The sequence below is a fragment of the Rattus norvegicus genome, chromosome 17, assembly GCF_021556685.1.
Source record: "Rattus norvegicus strain SHRSP/BbbUtx chromosome 17, alternate assembly SHRSP_T2T, whole genome shotgun sequence".
Classification (NCBI taxonomy): Eukaryota; Metazoa; Chordata; class Mammalia; order Rodentia; family Muridae; genus Rattus; species Rattus norvegicus.
In genome coordinates this window covers 80,619,349-80,636,571 of record NC_141550.1, presented here as the reverse complement: position 1 = coordinate 80,636,571, position 17,223 = coordinate 80,619,349, and the positions used below count along the sequence as shown (strand labels likewise).

The 17,223-nt window shown below is 47.5% G+C and overlaps 1 protein-coding gene and 1 long non-coding RNA gene across 11 annotated transcripts in view; one reads left to right on the top strand and one right to left on the bottom strand.

Moving 5' to 3' along the window:
- Frmd4a (FERM domain containing 4A) overlaps nucleotides 1-17,223 on the top strand; it is a 588,018-nt gene that overhangs the window by 447,619 nt on the left and 123,176 nt on the right. For all 10 annotated transcript variants that reach the window (XM_087590786.1, XM_087590788.1, XM_087590784.1 and 7 more), the window contains 1 exon segment: nucleotides 8,547-8,639. In XM_087590786.1, the coding sequence (XP_087446912.1) occupies nucleotides 8,547-8,639 (93 nt within the window).
- Nucleotides 11,687-15,422, bottom strand: LOC134482745 (uncharacterized). Its single transcript, XR_015641872.1, has 2 exons — nucleotides 14,890-15,422; nucleotides 11,687-14,097 (listed from the first exon to the last, which is right to left on the bottom strand). It is a non-coding gene; the product is annotated as an uncharacterized LOC134482745 (long non-coding RNA).

The following is a 17,223-nucleotide window of genomic DNA, read 5'->3' as shown; positions in this document are numbered from 1 at the left end:
GCTCACTGCCTAGCCAGCTTACCCTACTTGGCAGTGAGAAACCTTAGCTCAAGAAATATGATGGGGGGCTGGAGAAATAGCTCAGGAGTTAAGAGTGTTTGCTGTTCTGCGAGGGGACCTAAGCTTGGTTCTCAGCACCCACACGGGGGGCTGACAACCATCAGTACCTGCAGCTGCAGGAGATGATCTGGCCTCTACAGACACCCACACATACATGCACATAAAAGTAATAAAGAAATTAAATTTTCCAAAAGAAAGGAAAGAGGTGAACAGTGACTGACAAAACAACAAAACCCAAGCTATCCTCTGATTCTCTCTCTCTCTCTCTCTCTCTCTCTCTCTCTCTCTCTCTCTCTCTCTCACACACACACACACACACACACACACACACACACACACACACCACCACCACCACCACCACCACCACCACCACACACACATACACATGCACACGCATGCACAGCTGTATACACACGTGTGCACCTCACATACAAGTGACATTTGGACAGTGCTGTGTCAGAAGCATTGGAAAGTGAAGCCCCTTCTTCCTTACAACCTCTGTTGAGAATCCCCAGAAGCCTCCTAATTACTCTCCGTGCTGTCCCCACTGATTGGAAGGAAACCATAACTCTCAGTTAATCACAGCCCCATTGTTCCCATTTCCCAAATAGGGTTACTCCATTCAAGGAGACGATGAACTCTAGACAGTCCCAGTTAGACTTCCCGTCAGAGTCAACAGGAGTCAAAGAAGGAACATGTTATCTTAGGCCAGAGAGGAAGAAGTCTGTGTGCCGAGGAGGACAGACCACAGTCCTGGTAGCCAAGAGCAATTGATTGAGTGGATGGATGGATGAAAAGGGAGAGGAGGGCACAAAAGCCACACCTCAAAGGCAGGAGGGGCACACCCCAGAAACTGATCGCTATCCTATAGGCCTATGTAGCTGGGAGCTGAGCTCTCTGGACTCTCTGCTGGTCAGAGAGTCTACCTGGGTGTCTGTACCTTCATTCTTGTATGCACATGTATAGAAGGCCCTCTTGAGAGAAGCATCATGTTCCCTATAGCAGGAACTCACAGCCAATCCACCTGGCTGGTCTTGAGACTGCACAGGCCCCAACACCTCCTCCCAGGTCTGAGTGTGATGGTATCTCCAGCCACAGCACCAGTGGCTGGCCACCAGCAAGGACCCAGGAAAAAGAATTAGGCCACCTATTGGTCTCCAAATGAGAGAGAACTGGCAGGTGAGCCTGGTGTCTAGGAGAGATGCTGCAGGTGTCAGTTCTAGAGAAAGTCGGGCCTCTGAGAGGCTAGCAAGGGAGCTAGACCACCTGGACAAGGGCAAGGGTGAGTTAGGGGACAGTCCTTCACGGCCTGATAATACCTCAGCCTACATACATCTCTGGGCCTCTCTGGTAATCAGAACATTTCTCATTTTCATTTTAAGAAAGGGAAGCACAAAGGCTGCCCCTTGATGTGCCTGGAGGCACTCCTGGTCAGTGATTCTATGTCCAGAAGCATGAACTCAGCTTTTCCTCTGCCCTTGCGTGCCAAGCAACGCTACCATGACATCGCCCTGCCGTGTGTGTGTGTGTGTGTGTGTGTGTGTGTTGCTGATAATCAAGCCCAGAACCTCAGGCATGCCAGGCAAGTACCATAACCACAGAGACACATCTGCATCTCAAAAGGAAACATTCTAATAACTGTGTTCTCATTGGGTATGCCTGCTCCCAAGGTGTTTTTGTACACATGAGTGTGCACCCACTGTACTCTGTTTTACACACACACACACACACACACACAGAGAGAGAGAGAGAGAGAGAGAGAGAGAGAGAGAGAGAGAGAGAGAACACAACAGTAGTGTTGCTACAAGTTGCAAGCCACTCTTTAAGTGTGGGGTGTGGGAAGGCTGAGGAAAAGCTGGTGCTTCTGGACAGAGAAATCACCAACAGAGCAGGCCATACCCTCAGGTACAAGTTTAAGGGTCAGCATTGGCCCTTCCTGGGGCAGCAGGGGTGTCCAGAGGACATAGGGCTCTCAGGTTATAGGCTGTCTGCCATCCTGTCAGTGTGAATTCTGGCAATGATGTTTTGTGGAGACTAGACAGAACCCTCAGAGAAAGAAAGAGAAGGAAGGAGAGAGAAAGAGAGGGGGGAGGATTGGAAGTCTCTCTAGTTCCCCCCCTCAGTCATTGGTATTTATTTATAAAGTACCACATCCCACAGTGTAAAACTTCAGGCCCAAGAATACTGAATGCTGTTGGTCACCAGTCCACAGCATTGATTCTGACCCTTCCTTCTCCGTTGTTACTTCATTTTGAAGCTTTTTTATTTGGAAATAATTATGGAAGAGCTGCAAAGACCTCACAGCCTCCCTCCACCTCCCACCCAGCTTCCCTCCCTCATAGCAGTGTCTGGCAAACACTTGCAGATCCATGAATGCAAGTCCGAAGCTCGATGAGCTAAGCCATAGGCTCGGCTCAAATGTCACCAGGGTCCCCATGAAATTTCCTCCTGCTTTACAATTCAATCACCCGTAGTCACTTTCAATTTGCACTCACTCTTGTCCAAATCAACAGGGTGACAGGTGGCATTCTTCATCCACCGTTCCCAGTTGTGATGGACTGGGCAAAAGAGGGCGGTTTGGACAGCCTGGAGACTTTCAAAGGACCTGGGAGGAATTTGATCTTTAAATGGTGCTTTAAAATTTAGATGTTTTGTTTCGTGTGTGTGTGTGTGTGTGTGTGTGTGTGTGTGTGTGTGTGTGTGTGTTCATGCAGTGTCCACAGACGTCAGAAGAGAAGGCATCAGGTCTCCTAGAATAGTGGCTGTCAACCTGCAGGTCCTGACCCCTTTGGGGTCACATATCAGCTATCTTGCATATCAGATATTTATATTATGGTTAATTACAGTAGCAACCTCCATTTATGAAGTAGCAATGAAATAACTTTATGGTTTGGGGTCCCCACAACATGAGGAACTATATTAAAGGCTGGCAGAACTAAGAAGGTTGAGAACCAGTGCTCTAGGAGAGCGGGCCTTACAGATAGTTTTAACCACCGTGTAGGTGGAAAAAACCAAACCTCAGCCCTCTGCAAGGGCAGCATGAGCTCGTAACACTGCACCATCTCTCCAGCTCCTTAGAATACTCATTGACACATGGCTGGAGCCAGGGTTCCTTTCCACCTTGGTGACACAGTGGAAGAACCCAAGACACTTTAAACTGACTGCTTTGTCCTTGTTTTGCCTTTTCCTTCAAAGATCCCTAGTTGGTTCCGATGCGCAGCCAAGACCTAAAGCCCTGTTCCAGGGCCAGGAATGTCTTCATGTCCCCTTGACTCAGATCCATGAGCACCTGATTCCACTAGAACTTGGACCGTCAAGGACCAATACCCACTGACATATCCCAGGGACCTGAGACACTGTACAGGGGGGCTACGTTCCTTCCTGCCACACGGTAGAGGGGCTACTTCTGAAGGGACTGGACCTATAGAACTTAAGCTGCAGGATCTATCTATGTGACACAGGGCAACAACAGGATAGCTCGAGAGGAGTCCTAGTGAGGATCCAGTACTGATAGTGTATAGTGTAAAACTTAAACAAAATGTTTAAATGCAAACATTTGTGGAAGAGAAGGCATGCAAATCCTTAACAAATTGCAAAAGGGCCATGCCCAGCAGGCTGAGAGTCAATGCCACCAAGTTCAGATTTAGTGCTCCCTTCTGCACAGAAGTCAACTTGAAGTTGTTAGCTTGAGTACTTTCCTAGTGTGCCGAAGACCATGTGCTTACACTGCACCTCAAAGAGAAACCCGCACAAATTAACTGAAATTAAGAAGAATTCACTTCTTAAAAGAATTAACTGAAATTTTCATCTATCCAACACTGGCATCCAGAGAGAGTCTTCTTTATATTTCATTTCTTAAATACTTGCATTGCTGATTTAATTCCCAAATTTTGATATCTTTAAGTTAATGGCTAAGAGAAGACAAAGGATCCTCTCTTAGAAACCAAACACTAAACAACTTCAACCAAAATAAGCAGTCAGCGTCCCACGAGTGGAAATAATGATCGTTACTGTAATTAAGCTCCTGTCTCCTGTCCCCAATTTTATGAATTGCTTATCAGATGGTATAATTGAATATCCATGTTTTAAAAAAAACAACAACTTTTAAGGACTGTTTAGACAAAAAATCAGGTCAGCCATTATTGTGCAAGTAATACAATGCCTTTTCACATGCTGGTTAAGACAACGAGGGGCTCACACCCCATTATTTCACCACAGGACCCCTTGAAGCTTAAGGACTTACATTCCGTCCCTTCCACAAATGTTTGCACATAAAAGTTTTGCTTAAGTTTTAGAGGGGTCACAGCACTCTGAGGCCACCGTCCTAGTTTAAGAACACAAAAGGCAGTCAATTGGAGATTGTTTCTTTCAACTTCTTGTATCACAGTTTTCTCCCGTTCATGTGTGTGCATGTGTGTATATACACATGTGTGTCTGTGTAAGCCAGGAGACAACCCTAGGAATACTGTTCACCTCCTTTGAGTCAGAGATCATTGGCCTGGTCAGATAGCCAGCAGGCCCCAGGGATCCTACTGTCTCTGGCTCCCCAAGGCTAGGTTTACAAAAGCACCCCCATCACCCTGCCTCCTCCTTGTCCTTCCTCCTCCTTCTCTTCTTTTTCTTCTTCTTCCTCTCCTTCTTCTTTTACTTTCTATTGATTATTTGTGAATTTCCCATCATGCACCCCAGTCCCACTCATTTCCCTCTTCCTCCATATCTGCCCTCCCCCTGGCAACCCTCCCCCAAAGAAAACAAAACAAAATCTCAATATGGAAGGTGTGGTGTGTCAGTGTGTCAACATGTGTCACACAGTATACCCTTTTGTCCACATATCTTCACTTACAAATGTTCACTGCAATAAATCATCGGCCTGGTTCAAGGCCTCTGGCTTCTTCTACTATCAGCGCTGGATCTTTACCATGACTCCTCTCAGATATCCTGTTGTTACCCTGTGTCATGGAGATCCTACAGTTTTGGCCCCTGCAGAAGTTCGTAGATGGAGTAGATGTTGGGGTGGGCCAACTCAAAGCCCTGGATCCGGGCTTGGGCAGTAGCTCAAGTGGTCAGCCCACCAGCCCACCTGCTCTCACACCCTCAAGGCCAGCTCTTCTGAGGTACCCACACGACTGCCTCCTTATGTGGGTGCTGTGGATTAAAGTTGGTCCTCATGTTTGCGTTGCAGCATTTTATTGACTAAGTCATCTCCTGGTGCCTACGTCGCCATTAATTGAATTGCTTGATTGGTACAGGTCCAGGGGTTCGATTTACCTCAGTAATGAATGTCTTGTTAGCGATTCACCTGTGACCCACTACCAGGCAGGCTGGCTCATAAAGCATTCCCTAGCCTGCCCTGCTCTACATCCCTTCTTACATGGAATACACGGCATTGGCTGAGGCCTTTGCAAAGTCTAGTTGAAGCCGCAAGTTTATCTACCATTTAAAAACAAGCAGAGTTCAAAAGCAATCTCTTATCTTGGGAGCGAGACCCAGCAGCATTAGGTCTGGGAACATAATTTACTTAAACTGGGCTCGGGGATTCCATTCATTAACTCCTAGACAGCAGGACAGCGAAAGTCAATGGCGGTAGCCTACCATGCCCGGGCTGTCATACCTGCTTCTGGGAACGTGACATTTAGTGGTCTTGACAGCCTCCGAGACGAGCACTCCACTGTCACACACCAGAGCAAACAACAGCACCTTGTGTCGAGAGAAAAGCATTGGAGCGTAACTTTAGATGTGTGTAGTTCACGCAGATAAGAAAGGAGGGTGCTGCTTGGGAAGTCACTTCAGTCTTTTCCTCTCCAACCCCACTCAGACTGGATGAGCAGAATTAATTCCTTCAGAGGACCTCAGACCTGGGGCAGGAGCATTGGCTTTACATGGTGGTGGTCACTAAATCTATAAGAAAATGGAGAGATGGCTCAGTGGCTAAAGTGTTTGCTCAGCAAGGATGAGAACCAAAATTGAAATTCCCCTGGAACCCAAGTAAAAGCTGGCAAGCGTGAGGACTTGCTTTATGCCCAGCCCTTAGGAGGCAGAGACGGGGCAAGCCTGCTCTCTAGATTAACTGGAATCAGCCAGCTCTGATTCTGTTTCAGTAAAGTGGAAGGCCTCCTAGAAAGACATCAACCTTTGGCATGTGCATGGGCACACATGAGTATGTACCTGCTCACACATGTGAGCTCAAATACATGCATAAGAACACATACACACAGGGAATGTGGATCTCTGGGTTATATGGTAAAACTGATGCATTTGCTTTCTCTCTCTTTTTTTTTTTAAAGATTTATTTATTTATTTATTTATTATAAGTACACTGTAGCTGTCTTCAGACACACCAGAAGAGGGCATCGGATCTCACTACAGATGGTTGTGAGCCACCATGTGGTTGCTGGGATTTGAACTCAGGACCTCTGGGAGAGCAGTCAGTGCTCTTAACCACTGAGCCATCTCTCTAGCTCTGCATTTGTTTTCTTAACAACAAAATTGTTTAGCATCTGCTTTTGGCCCCAGAAAATGCAGAAATAACTGGCCTTTGGCACCGGTCAGTCCCACACTTGTATTTTAGGAGTAGTTAAAATTCACAGTCTAGGAGATATTATGAACTAAATCTAAGAGAGATGGCGCATGGGAGTACACACATCAACTCTGAATGCGTGTAAATACTGAGCGGCCATCAACGCTTAAGAGGTAGAGACACGATTGCTGAAGCAAGCTGACTAGCTAAACGAGACAGATTAGTGAGAAACTATTACAATACGTATAGAGGAGAGTGATCAGGGAAGCCACCGGACATCAGCCTCTGGTCTACACACTCACACACAAACATGTATTTCCACTACACACATGTGGACCCTACACTTTCTAACACACACTCACGCACACACACCCCACACACAAGCACACATATGCAAAAAGAGACGTTTTGAAGGAGCCTGACAGTGACATATCGGAGCAAACGATTTTGTGCTAATAAAAAGGGAAAGGTAGACGCCACTCAAATCAGTAGCCTCCGGTTTCTAATGTAGCTTCCCAAAGTACACATCCTGCTTGACTCTTTTCTATGAGTATGAGGGGATTCCTAGCTAAATTGATATTCCTGGACCATGCTTGGTGAACTTGTTTATTTAGGAATCCAATCTATTAAATGTCTCTACAGTCTTCCCTTTGCAAACCTCCCAGCCCCACCCCTTACCGGGCCACACCTACAATAATTCCAGGCTCTGGGATTGAATCAGTCTGGGAAGTGCAGTAACAGACATCATGGGCTGTGGTTTATAATCCCAACACAGTGGAGGCAGAGACAGCAGGGGCCCTCACCATTCATTCTGCCTGATGGTTGAAGACTAGATAAGGAAGTCAGAGAGACGCCATTTTCCCCCAGAAACAGTGTCTCAGCCTAGGGCTATCCCCACCTCCTCGCTCTCTGCCTCTCCCCATCTCCATACATTGGTTTCTAGTCAGTCTAGATGAGTATCAAACTGAAGCAGGACATTGTGGCACATGCAGGTAATCCCAGCATCTGGGAGACGGAGACAGGAGGATCATAAATTCAAGGTTATCATGGTCAATGTCATGCATGTGAGGCCGGTCTGGATGAGACACTCAATTTTTTTTTAATCAAACCAATATTCAGCTAACCACATAGCCACCCCTTCTAGAACATTTCCCTATGGATACATCCTCTGCAACACCCCTCTCCCCAAGCCTGTTTTCAGGGGCTAACGATTAGTTTGTGTTTTCTAGAGTTTTACACAGATTGAATCGTGTCATCTATACACTTTTCAAAATCTTTCATTTAAAACGCCTTCACTCGGCTTACTTGTTTTCAGGTTCACCCGTATTACCACCTACAGCAGTAGCATTGTTGTATAGTATTCCATCTGGGGATTGGGCCGTCATTCATTCATTCCCATTCATTCATTCCTCTGCTGGCGAGCCCTGGGATTGTTTTAAGTTTGGGCCATCCTAGTGTCTCTCCATACACAGTGTGTGCGAACTCTTGTGTGAGAGGCTTTGAGTACACAAAATGCATCCTTTTGGTGCAGGAGAAAGGTGCGTGCCTAGAAATAGAATCGTGGCTTGATCCTGGGCAGGGTTATGTATAAAAAGAACGTGTGGCTCACGTGCCGTCCCAACCGCTTCTGGTAGGACGATGTGAGGATTGTTGGCATGTTATTAAAGTGTGTGCTGAGTCCTATAGGAAAAGCACACGGACCAGAGTGGTGGAAAGGGAACTCAGGCCAAGGGAGTGAGATGGGGCTGTAGGAAGCAGGCAGCACCTCTCCTCTTACTGTCCCGTGTGCTTCGTGTCCTTTTCCCACCAGACAACACTTCTCTTGGGAACGCTTCCCCCAGGTAATCCCTAGTGTTCTCCAATACTGAAATATACTAGAATGGATTCCTACAATCCGGTGCGTCCTGCTATCATCCCCAAACGCCTACACCACCCAACAACCTAACCAGCCCGTCTCTCCTTTCTCCAGGGGACACTTGAACTGGCTCCAACTAGATCGAAGAGTCCTGGAACATGACTTCCCCAAAAAGTCTGGGCCGGTGGTTCTGTTCTTCTGTGTCAGGTAGGTACCGCCCTGGAGAGCCTGCTTCCATCCGTCTCTTTGTTCTTCATTCGAAGAGTCTGGAAGGATGAAGAGACCAGACAGAGCGCGAGTATCAAGCGTGTCTTGGTTTCTGACCAGGGATAAAAGTCATAGCACGGCTGCATTCCAAGAGGAAAAGGCAGGTTCTGGGCCTAGCGGTGTACGCGGTGGTCACAGGCTTCCACCCCTGCGTGACAGCTCGTGTGCCAAATCAAATGAAGATAAGAGTTTATTTTAGGGGAGAGGAGGGAGAGAGTCATATGCCTCAAAGTAAACTGAGTCTTGTATCGTGTCCCGAGTCCCGAGATTCTTTTTGGTGCCACTTAAAGCTCTATAATAAGCCTCCGTGGTCTTTGCTTCTGTCGCAAATGCCACTGGAGTCCCTTGATTGTATAGAATATATCTCGAGTAGGACTGATTGAAATGTCCCTTCTGACAAGGGAGGATAAAGTCTCAAAGATGTCAGAGGGCTGAGGATATGGATCAGTGGATAAAATACTTGCAGCTCAGGCATGAGGACCAGAGTTCAAATCCCCAGTGTCTGTCTGTCTGTCTGTCTGTCTGTCTGTCTGTCTGTCTCTCTCTCTCTCTCTCTCTCTCTCTCTCTGTGTGTGTGTGTGTGTGTGTGTGTGTGTGTGTGTGTGTGTGTATGTCTGTGTATGAAGAGTCAGGTGGACATGAGGCTTGCCTACAGTCCCAGTCCTCAAGAGGCTGAGGCAGGAAGTCCTTCAGCCATATTGCCTAGTTAGACTTGCTAAATTAGTGAATTCTGAGATCAGCAAGAGACTATGCCTGGGTAAATGAATTAGAGAGCAATCAAGAAAGATACCCAGGGTCAACCTCTGGCCTCCACACGCTTACGGACACATGCAAACATACACACACACACACCATCCACACAAAGGAAAACGCAATATGCATATGTCATATGATAGTGTTTAAAAATTTTATTATTCTTGTTGGCGGTGGTGGTGTGTGTTCTTGGTGTGTGTGTGTGTGAACACACACATGCCACATGCGTGTGGAAGTTAGAGGACAACCTCTTGGAGTCCATCTTTAAACTCGTTTCCAGAGACCAAACTTTAGCCTTCAGGCTCGCGTAACAAGTGCTTCTCACAGGCGAGGCTGTCTTGCCTGCCCCTAACATAGAGCTTTCAGGGGTCTAACCTTTTCACTGTCTTCTGAAGGCCCCAGGACTGACCCCTTCTGTTTACAAATAAGTACAGAAGACCGGAGAAGAATCAAAATGCAAATGAGCAGCAAAGTTAGGAGCCCCCATTCACAGCAGCTCTGAGCACCCAGGCAGCCGTGGAGCCCCTACGAACACTTCCTAAAACAATCGCCAGTACTGGAGAGGAACTAGGGCTTTGTTTTGGTTCGTTTTTTTTGTTTTTCTTCTGGTACTGAGGCTTGAACCCAGGACCTTGAGTGTGCTAATGACTACCCTCCGTCCTGAGTTTTGAAATGAAGATGGCTCTTTGCCAACTCCACAGACGCTGCTCCTCTTAAATACACTCACGGAAATCGGAAGCGAGGGAGCAAAGAACTTGCAGGTCACTTCTCCCGGGAGAGCAGGGTCAGGGTTGCAGTTCTAGATTTAGCTGAGTCGGCAAACAGCATCCCCCAATCTCAAGTAAAGAGCTAAAGGGTCCATTTACCAGGCTGGAGTGTGTGTCTTTGCCTCAGCTGCTGGAGTAAATTCCGACTTGCTGTTAATGCCTTTTTGATTTGCTTAACAGCTGCAGGGATATCAAAGCTAATCTCAGCCATTTCCATTACTGATGGGAATGATTTCGATGCCATATTCTCTCTAATGGTGTCTCAGATGAATGGGGAATAACCTTATAAAACAAAGACTAACAATTCCAGTGAGAGGGGACGGTTGGATTAGGCCAGACTTGGTTCATTAACCTATAATCGTAGGTGGAGGTGTAGACTTGGCCACGTGTTAGGCTCCCCTTCCTTACTACCGTTTTTTTTTTCTTCTAAAACTGTAATTGAGATTTTATTGTTTGTGCTGAGAGTCAGTACAAAGACATTGCAATTTAGGTGCAATTTATCATTATAGTTTTATCATTGTGCATGCTCATGTATGAATGTGCGTCTACATGTGTGTGTGTAAACGTGTGTGTGTACATGTGTGAACATGTGTGTGCATGTGTGTGTGCTTGCGTGAATGTGTGTGAATGTGTGTGCATGTGTGAATGTGCATCTGCATGTGTGTGCATGTGTGCATGTGTGCATGTGTGAATGTGTGTGTGCATGTGTGACTTGTGAATGTGTGTGTGCTTGTGTGTGTGCATGTGTGAATGTGTGTGTGCATGTGTGAATGTGTGTCTGCATGTGTGACTATGTGTGTGTGTGTGTTTGCATACTTATGTGTCACAGTGCATATATGGAGGGCAGAGGACATTTTTGTGGAGTCTTTTCTCTCCTCCTACCTTGACATGGATTCTAGGATCAAACCCAGATTGTGAGTCGTGATGGGCACAGCAGACTCTTTACTCGCTGAGCCATCTTGCTGGCCCAGTCTGTGGACAACTGCTAACATATGTACTGGAAATCTGTGTATTGTGATTCACTTTGAAATAATTATTCCAGCAACTTTGCTGCTTCAAATCTGGAGGGAAATCTCCCCAAAGAGGCTATTCTGGTACAAGGATGCCGAGGGACTGTCTGGAGGGCTGACCAACTTGCAGTTTAATGACACATAGATGCATTCCAACTGTCAGTCTTCCGAGTACCTTAGCAAAATCCTTAGAAAACTAAACTGGCAGAAGCTGTTCACAGAAGCCTCCCAGTTCTGACCAAGCAACAATCAAGGAACAGCACAGAAACAGGATCTAAAGTGTTCAAGACCTACTCAGTGCACAAGCAGGACCCCAGACTGTCATTTGAGATGCTTTACACCGAAAGCTAAGAAACTGATCCCACCCCTAGAATGGTAAACCCACCCCCAGTATAGCATTATCTTTTATTGTACCAAATGATAAACAATTAGTAAATGACTTTACCTCTGAAAACAATTTATGGTGGGACATAAAGGTTGAATGCCTTTAATCCTGGCACGAGGGAGGCAGGGGTGGGTGGGTCTCTGTGGGTTCAAGGCCAACCTGGTTTACACAGAGTTCTAAGCTAGCCAAGGGTATATAGTATGATCTGTCTCAAAGGAAAAAAAATATGCATGGCTGTGGGAATAGGCCAGTCAATAAAGGGGTTATGGGAGCTCAGTTAGATCCCCAGCACTCCTGTAAAAAGATCTGGGCATGGGTGAATGCCCATAATCCAAGCACTGGTGAGAAACTGAAGACTCCTGGGGTCCCCAGCCAGCCAGCCAGCCAGCCAGCTTACTTGATGAGTTCAGACCAGTAAGAGACCTTGCTTCAAACACCAAAGTGGGCCACTCCAAAGGAGTGACATCGGGAGGTGATCTCAGGCCTTCGCGCACACATGCGTGTGCAACTTTAACATGTGTGAACATTCGAACTCACATACACACCAAGTCGTTTATACTTTAAACCTGGGGGGGGGGGGTGAAGGCTCCTCATTCTTTAAGCACTGTTCCTTCTCTTGGCACTATTTGCCAGGATGAGAGAGAGAGAGAGAGAGAGAGAGAGAGAGAGAGAGAGAGAGAGAGAGAGAGAGAGAGAAACAAGAACGAAGAACCAGGCTTGGCCACATGCCAAGTGTTGGTACAGATGCTAGCTTGGTGCAGGTTTGGGGATCCAAACCCTGATAGCAAAGCATTGAGTGCTGAGGTCTCTTCCAGTTATACACGTTTTACAGGTCACCCCATACCCAGCTATTCTCTCAACCCAAACGCAGTGACAGGGAAGCTGGGAGTGTTCAATAGGTGCCAGCTATAGCAAGAACTAGAAACCAGACTGGTCGAAGGCTGCATGGTACCCACTTCTGCTCTGCAGCCGGAAGTGACACCCCTGCCTACTGTACGAAAGCTGGCCTTAGCAAGAATCTCAGGGAATGCTCATTAGAGGAAAATCCCCAGTGCGAGCCCGGTAGTTCATACCTGTGACCCTAGCACTGCGGAAGCTAAGGCAGGAGGATCGCTTTGAGATAGATCAAGGCTATTCTGTCTCAGAAAAATAATTCAGTGTGGGGGGGGGTGCCTAGTGGGTAAACAGCTTTCTGAGAAAGCATGAAGACCTGAATCCAGACCCCAGCACCCCTGAAAAAGCCCAGCGTGACTGAGCTCTGAGGAGTGGGGGCACACACAGGTGGTTCCTGAGGATTCAGAGCCGAAATGGCAAGTATTGGGTTCAGTGAGAGACTGACTATCCCAAAGTTGAAAGGTGATTGAGAAGGACATTTGGGGGTGACCTCAGGCCTGTACAAGCTCACACAGGTAAATATAGACATGTGGGTACACACACATGCACAGACGTGCACATATAAACCCACATGCAGATAATTTTTTTAATCCCCAAATTCCACTTAGGATCGGATGTCACCTATTCTCTATTTCTTCAATGGTGTGTATGTGTGTGTGTGTGTGTGTGTGTGTGTGTGTGTGTGTGTTTGTGTGTGTATGTATATGTGTGAGTGTGAGTGTGTGTGTATGATTGTGTGTGTATATGTGTGAGTGTGTGAGTGTGAGTTTGTGTGTGTATGTATATGTGTGAATGTGAGTGTGTGTGTGTGTGTGCGTGTGTGTGTGTGTGTGTGTACACATACCAAGTGCTCTGGGAGGTTAGAAGGTGGCTTTGGACCCCTTGAAACTGGAGTTACAGGCAATTATGAGTGACCTGGCATAGGTACTGAGAAGCTACCATGGGTTCTCTGTAAAAGCAAGTACTTTTAACCACTGTGCTATTTCATGAACCCCAGGTCTGCTATCTCTTCATACAGGCTAGACCACAGAATGGTCCTTTCTTTCCAGCTCCTGTCCAATGGGCCTTCCTGGAAGGTAGCGCTCTTCTACGTTTAGTGTCTTCCTAAACACAGCCTCGCCTGAGTGCTTGGAACTCATCAGGCTCAAAGCATCTGTAATTGGCCCATCCCTCCTCTTTCCTCCCCTACTCTCCTGCTTCCGTGCTTCCATGGTTCCGGGGAGTCCATAGAGTCCGTGATGCTGTTATCCATCCTCTTGTGTGGACTGTAAGTCCTGAGCTCTCCCCCATCCTCTTAAGTGCATGGATTCTCCGATGCAAAGCCTCTCTCCACCCTTTCCTCTCCTCTTTCCTCCCTGAATTCAGTATGTACTGTCACATCAACTCCTGTGTCAGTGTCTTCGGGTAGCTGTCATCCAGGCGCTGGCCATAGGAGTCTATCGATCTGTGTCTCCCTCTTGAGCTTGCCCAAGCAGCACCTGAACAATCCTGCTCAGTTATCTTCTCCAAGAGGGAAAGTAGATTCCCCATCAAGGTGAGCTCCACAGAAGACCTCAGTCTGGAACGTGCTGCTTCTCTAGCGATGTCCCCTTTTGCGGGAAGAAGAGGGGGGACAAATCATAAATCCCCTTATGATTTGTCCAAGAAAACAGAAGCCAATATGAACACATTCCATCAACCTACCCCCTTCCCCGAAGACTTGATTATATCAGCTTCATCTTTGTAGGTCCCCTATCGGTCCCCTGTACACACAAACATTGCACACATAAACATGCATGTTTATAACCCCTTCACATACACACATGCAAAACAGACACATACAGATAGACACACATAAACATAGACACAATCACCAACACATACATATTCAAAGACACACAAATACATACACATGTACATACATACATATACATGTATTTGCAGACACACACATGCACACATGTGCACACATATATACACATCCTTCAGAAGAAGAGTTGCTTTGTCCTCTTGAAGTAACTCTTTTTTCGTTCAGTATTACCAAAGCTGCCGCCAGCGCTTAACTCGTTCCAGCCATTCCCCACCTGGGAGCTCTTTACTGCTCAGCTGCTTCACCCTGGCTTTCTCCTCATTAGGGACACGCCTTACCTCACAGTCTGGAGGAGTCCTCTCCCATGGCTCACCCATGGGGGCTCTCCGTTGTTCATAGCAAACACTCAACAGGAAGAGCCTCTGCTTGCTCCCTCCCTCACATCACGTGTCCCTCATGTGACATCCATCCCTCCTTTCAGGACACCCCAAGGACCCGGGAGGACTCTACTGACAGAGTCCGCAGATTTCCACTCTTTGGCGCCCCTCTGACATGGCCCTTTGTAGCAATGACCACAGCTGACCATGCTTACCTTGGTGGGGTTTTGAGTCTGTGGTGCTGTGAGGCTCTAATCCAAACATCTGCTTCTGTGTAAGGCTCCCCTGCTCGGCTCCCCTCACTTGACTCTCCCCCTACATAGCTCCACTCTTGTCACTAGCCCTGACCTATTCCCCGGGTCCCCTCAGCTGCTATGAATATGCACCCCAAGGCAGCCTGACCCCACTGACCTCATCCCTTTCCTGCCCCTCACACACAGTAGTTCATCATCTTTGCAACTGACACTAACACTCCTGTGCCAATGCCTCCCCCTCCCCCACCCTCCACAAGCCAGGTCACCAACAGTCAGCCAACAGCTCCCGCGCTCTCCCACCTGCGCCCTTCTTGTTCCTTGCTGCTCTGCATCTTGGATTTACTCCTCACTTGCCAAGCATGCACGCCATTTTTGTAATTCCTACCTCCCTCTATAAACCCCTCCCAGAGCTTCCCACTCTCTGTTAGGCTGTGCCTCTTGGCCCTCCTTCCCTCCTCCTCTGTGTGGCCACTGAGCACCTTTCTGGAATGCTCAATGCTGATGACCCCCACCATCATTAGCCTGTACCTCTATCTACCTATCAGCTTCGCTTCTGTTCCCCTCTGACCATGCTCATCGAGAGCTCGCCCAGCCATGGTTGACTGCTTGTAAGGCCAGCTCCAGCAGCTTGAGAATAAGACTAATGAACAGGTTCAGAAGAAGAGACTGGGAGGGACGCAGAGCTACATATCCGAGGAAGTCTACGCATTTTCTGTGGGCCCAGATTTGTGCTTGGAAGAATGCCTACATATCGGGGCGGGGGAATGCCTTGAAGTGCGTATTCAGCTAAATCCCCACACTTAGCTGCTATGTTTTCAGGAGAATAAATATTAGATTTATCTCTTTGAACCTTGAGTTTTATGAACAAAAACTGAAATAAACAATGGGAAATTGGCGACAAGGGGCCGTCAGGAAGGCTATTATCTAGAAGAAGATTCTCTGGCTGGCCCTGAGGATGCCTCTCTCCCTGATGAGGACAACAGTTGCTACTTCCTGTCTTTGAAAGAACAATGGCGGCATGGATCTTATATGAGGTGCCCGGGCTAACACCTTAGTTCAGCTGGGTCCCCAGTCAACACGTAAAGCCTTCGAAATTCTGAACACCAGAGGCACTTGGCTGCAGAAACCCACCGCTTAGTATTCGAGTTATTATCGCCCCTCTTTGCTGCTGAAAGTCGGTGTTCCAAATGTGACATTTATGTTCATTACAAAATGAAACCACTGGCCCGTTTAATTAACATTTGCTGTAAATATTCAGTGAGTCCCAAGTGCCATGAGGTAGCTTCGAGAGAGCGGCAGAGGGGCAGGGGCCTGGCAGAGACTGTCTGATGTCATCTGGCTAGATTGAGGTCAGTGTGTTACAGCCTTAGCTCAAAGCTTCTGTGAGCTAAAGAGGAGGTGCCAGTCCCCCAGGCACACACAGGTCCAGATGCATAATCATTCGAGCAGTGAGCATGGAACGCATACCCCCCACTTCAGACTGGGATAAAACACCGAGTACCAAGTCCTCTGAGCCACTGTGGCTGTGTCATGGCTCCTGGAGCTTACAGAGCATCCTGGCTGGCTTTGACCTCAGCCTGGACAGTTGTTCCTTTCAGCGCAAAAGAAAGCACTAGGATCATCCCTGGCGTGTGTGGAAAGTAACTTATTTTAAGATATACATTTTGAGGGCTGGAGAGATGGCTGGAGGAGGGGTAAGACCGCTACATAAGCATGATCAGCTTAGAGTTATGGTTAAGGGGGAAGGTTTTCCAGTACAGGTATGAGGAAGAAAACAGCCAGAAGCATCCGGAAGAGCACAGAGCAGAGAATGTAGTAGACAGAACATGGCCGTCAGACTGGACTTGACCGTGGCGGGAGGGGGAGAAAGAAAGAGGAGGAGAAGGAAGGGAGGGGGAGAGAAAGAGAGAGAGAGAGAGAGAGAGAGAGATAGAGAGAGAGAGAGAGAGAGAGAGAGAGAGAGAGAGAGAGAGAGAGAGGTATCTGGGGGAGGGAAGCCCATGAGCTGAAGAAGGGGGATGCTAACAAGAGACAGCAAGGGCTCTGACATTGTAACAGGTAGTTGTGCTTCTGGGAGCCTGGGAGCCACCATACACTTTAGTTTACTAACAAGCACCAGTGACAAGGGGATGGCTCTTTGGTAGAGGGGAACCAGCTTCCTGCGTTCCTGAGGAATGCTGACTTTTGTCTAGCCACCAGAATCTGGGGAAATGGAGTCTCCTTTGGTCCTGACAGTAGCCAAGCCTGAGTTCTGTCCCTGGAACCCAGGAGGTGGAAGGAGGAGAAACAACTCTG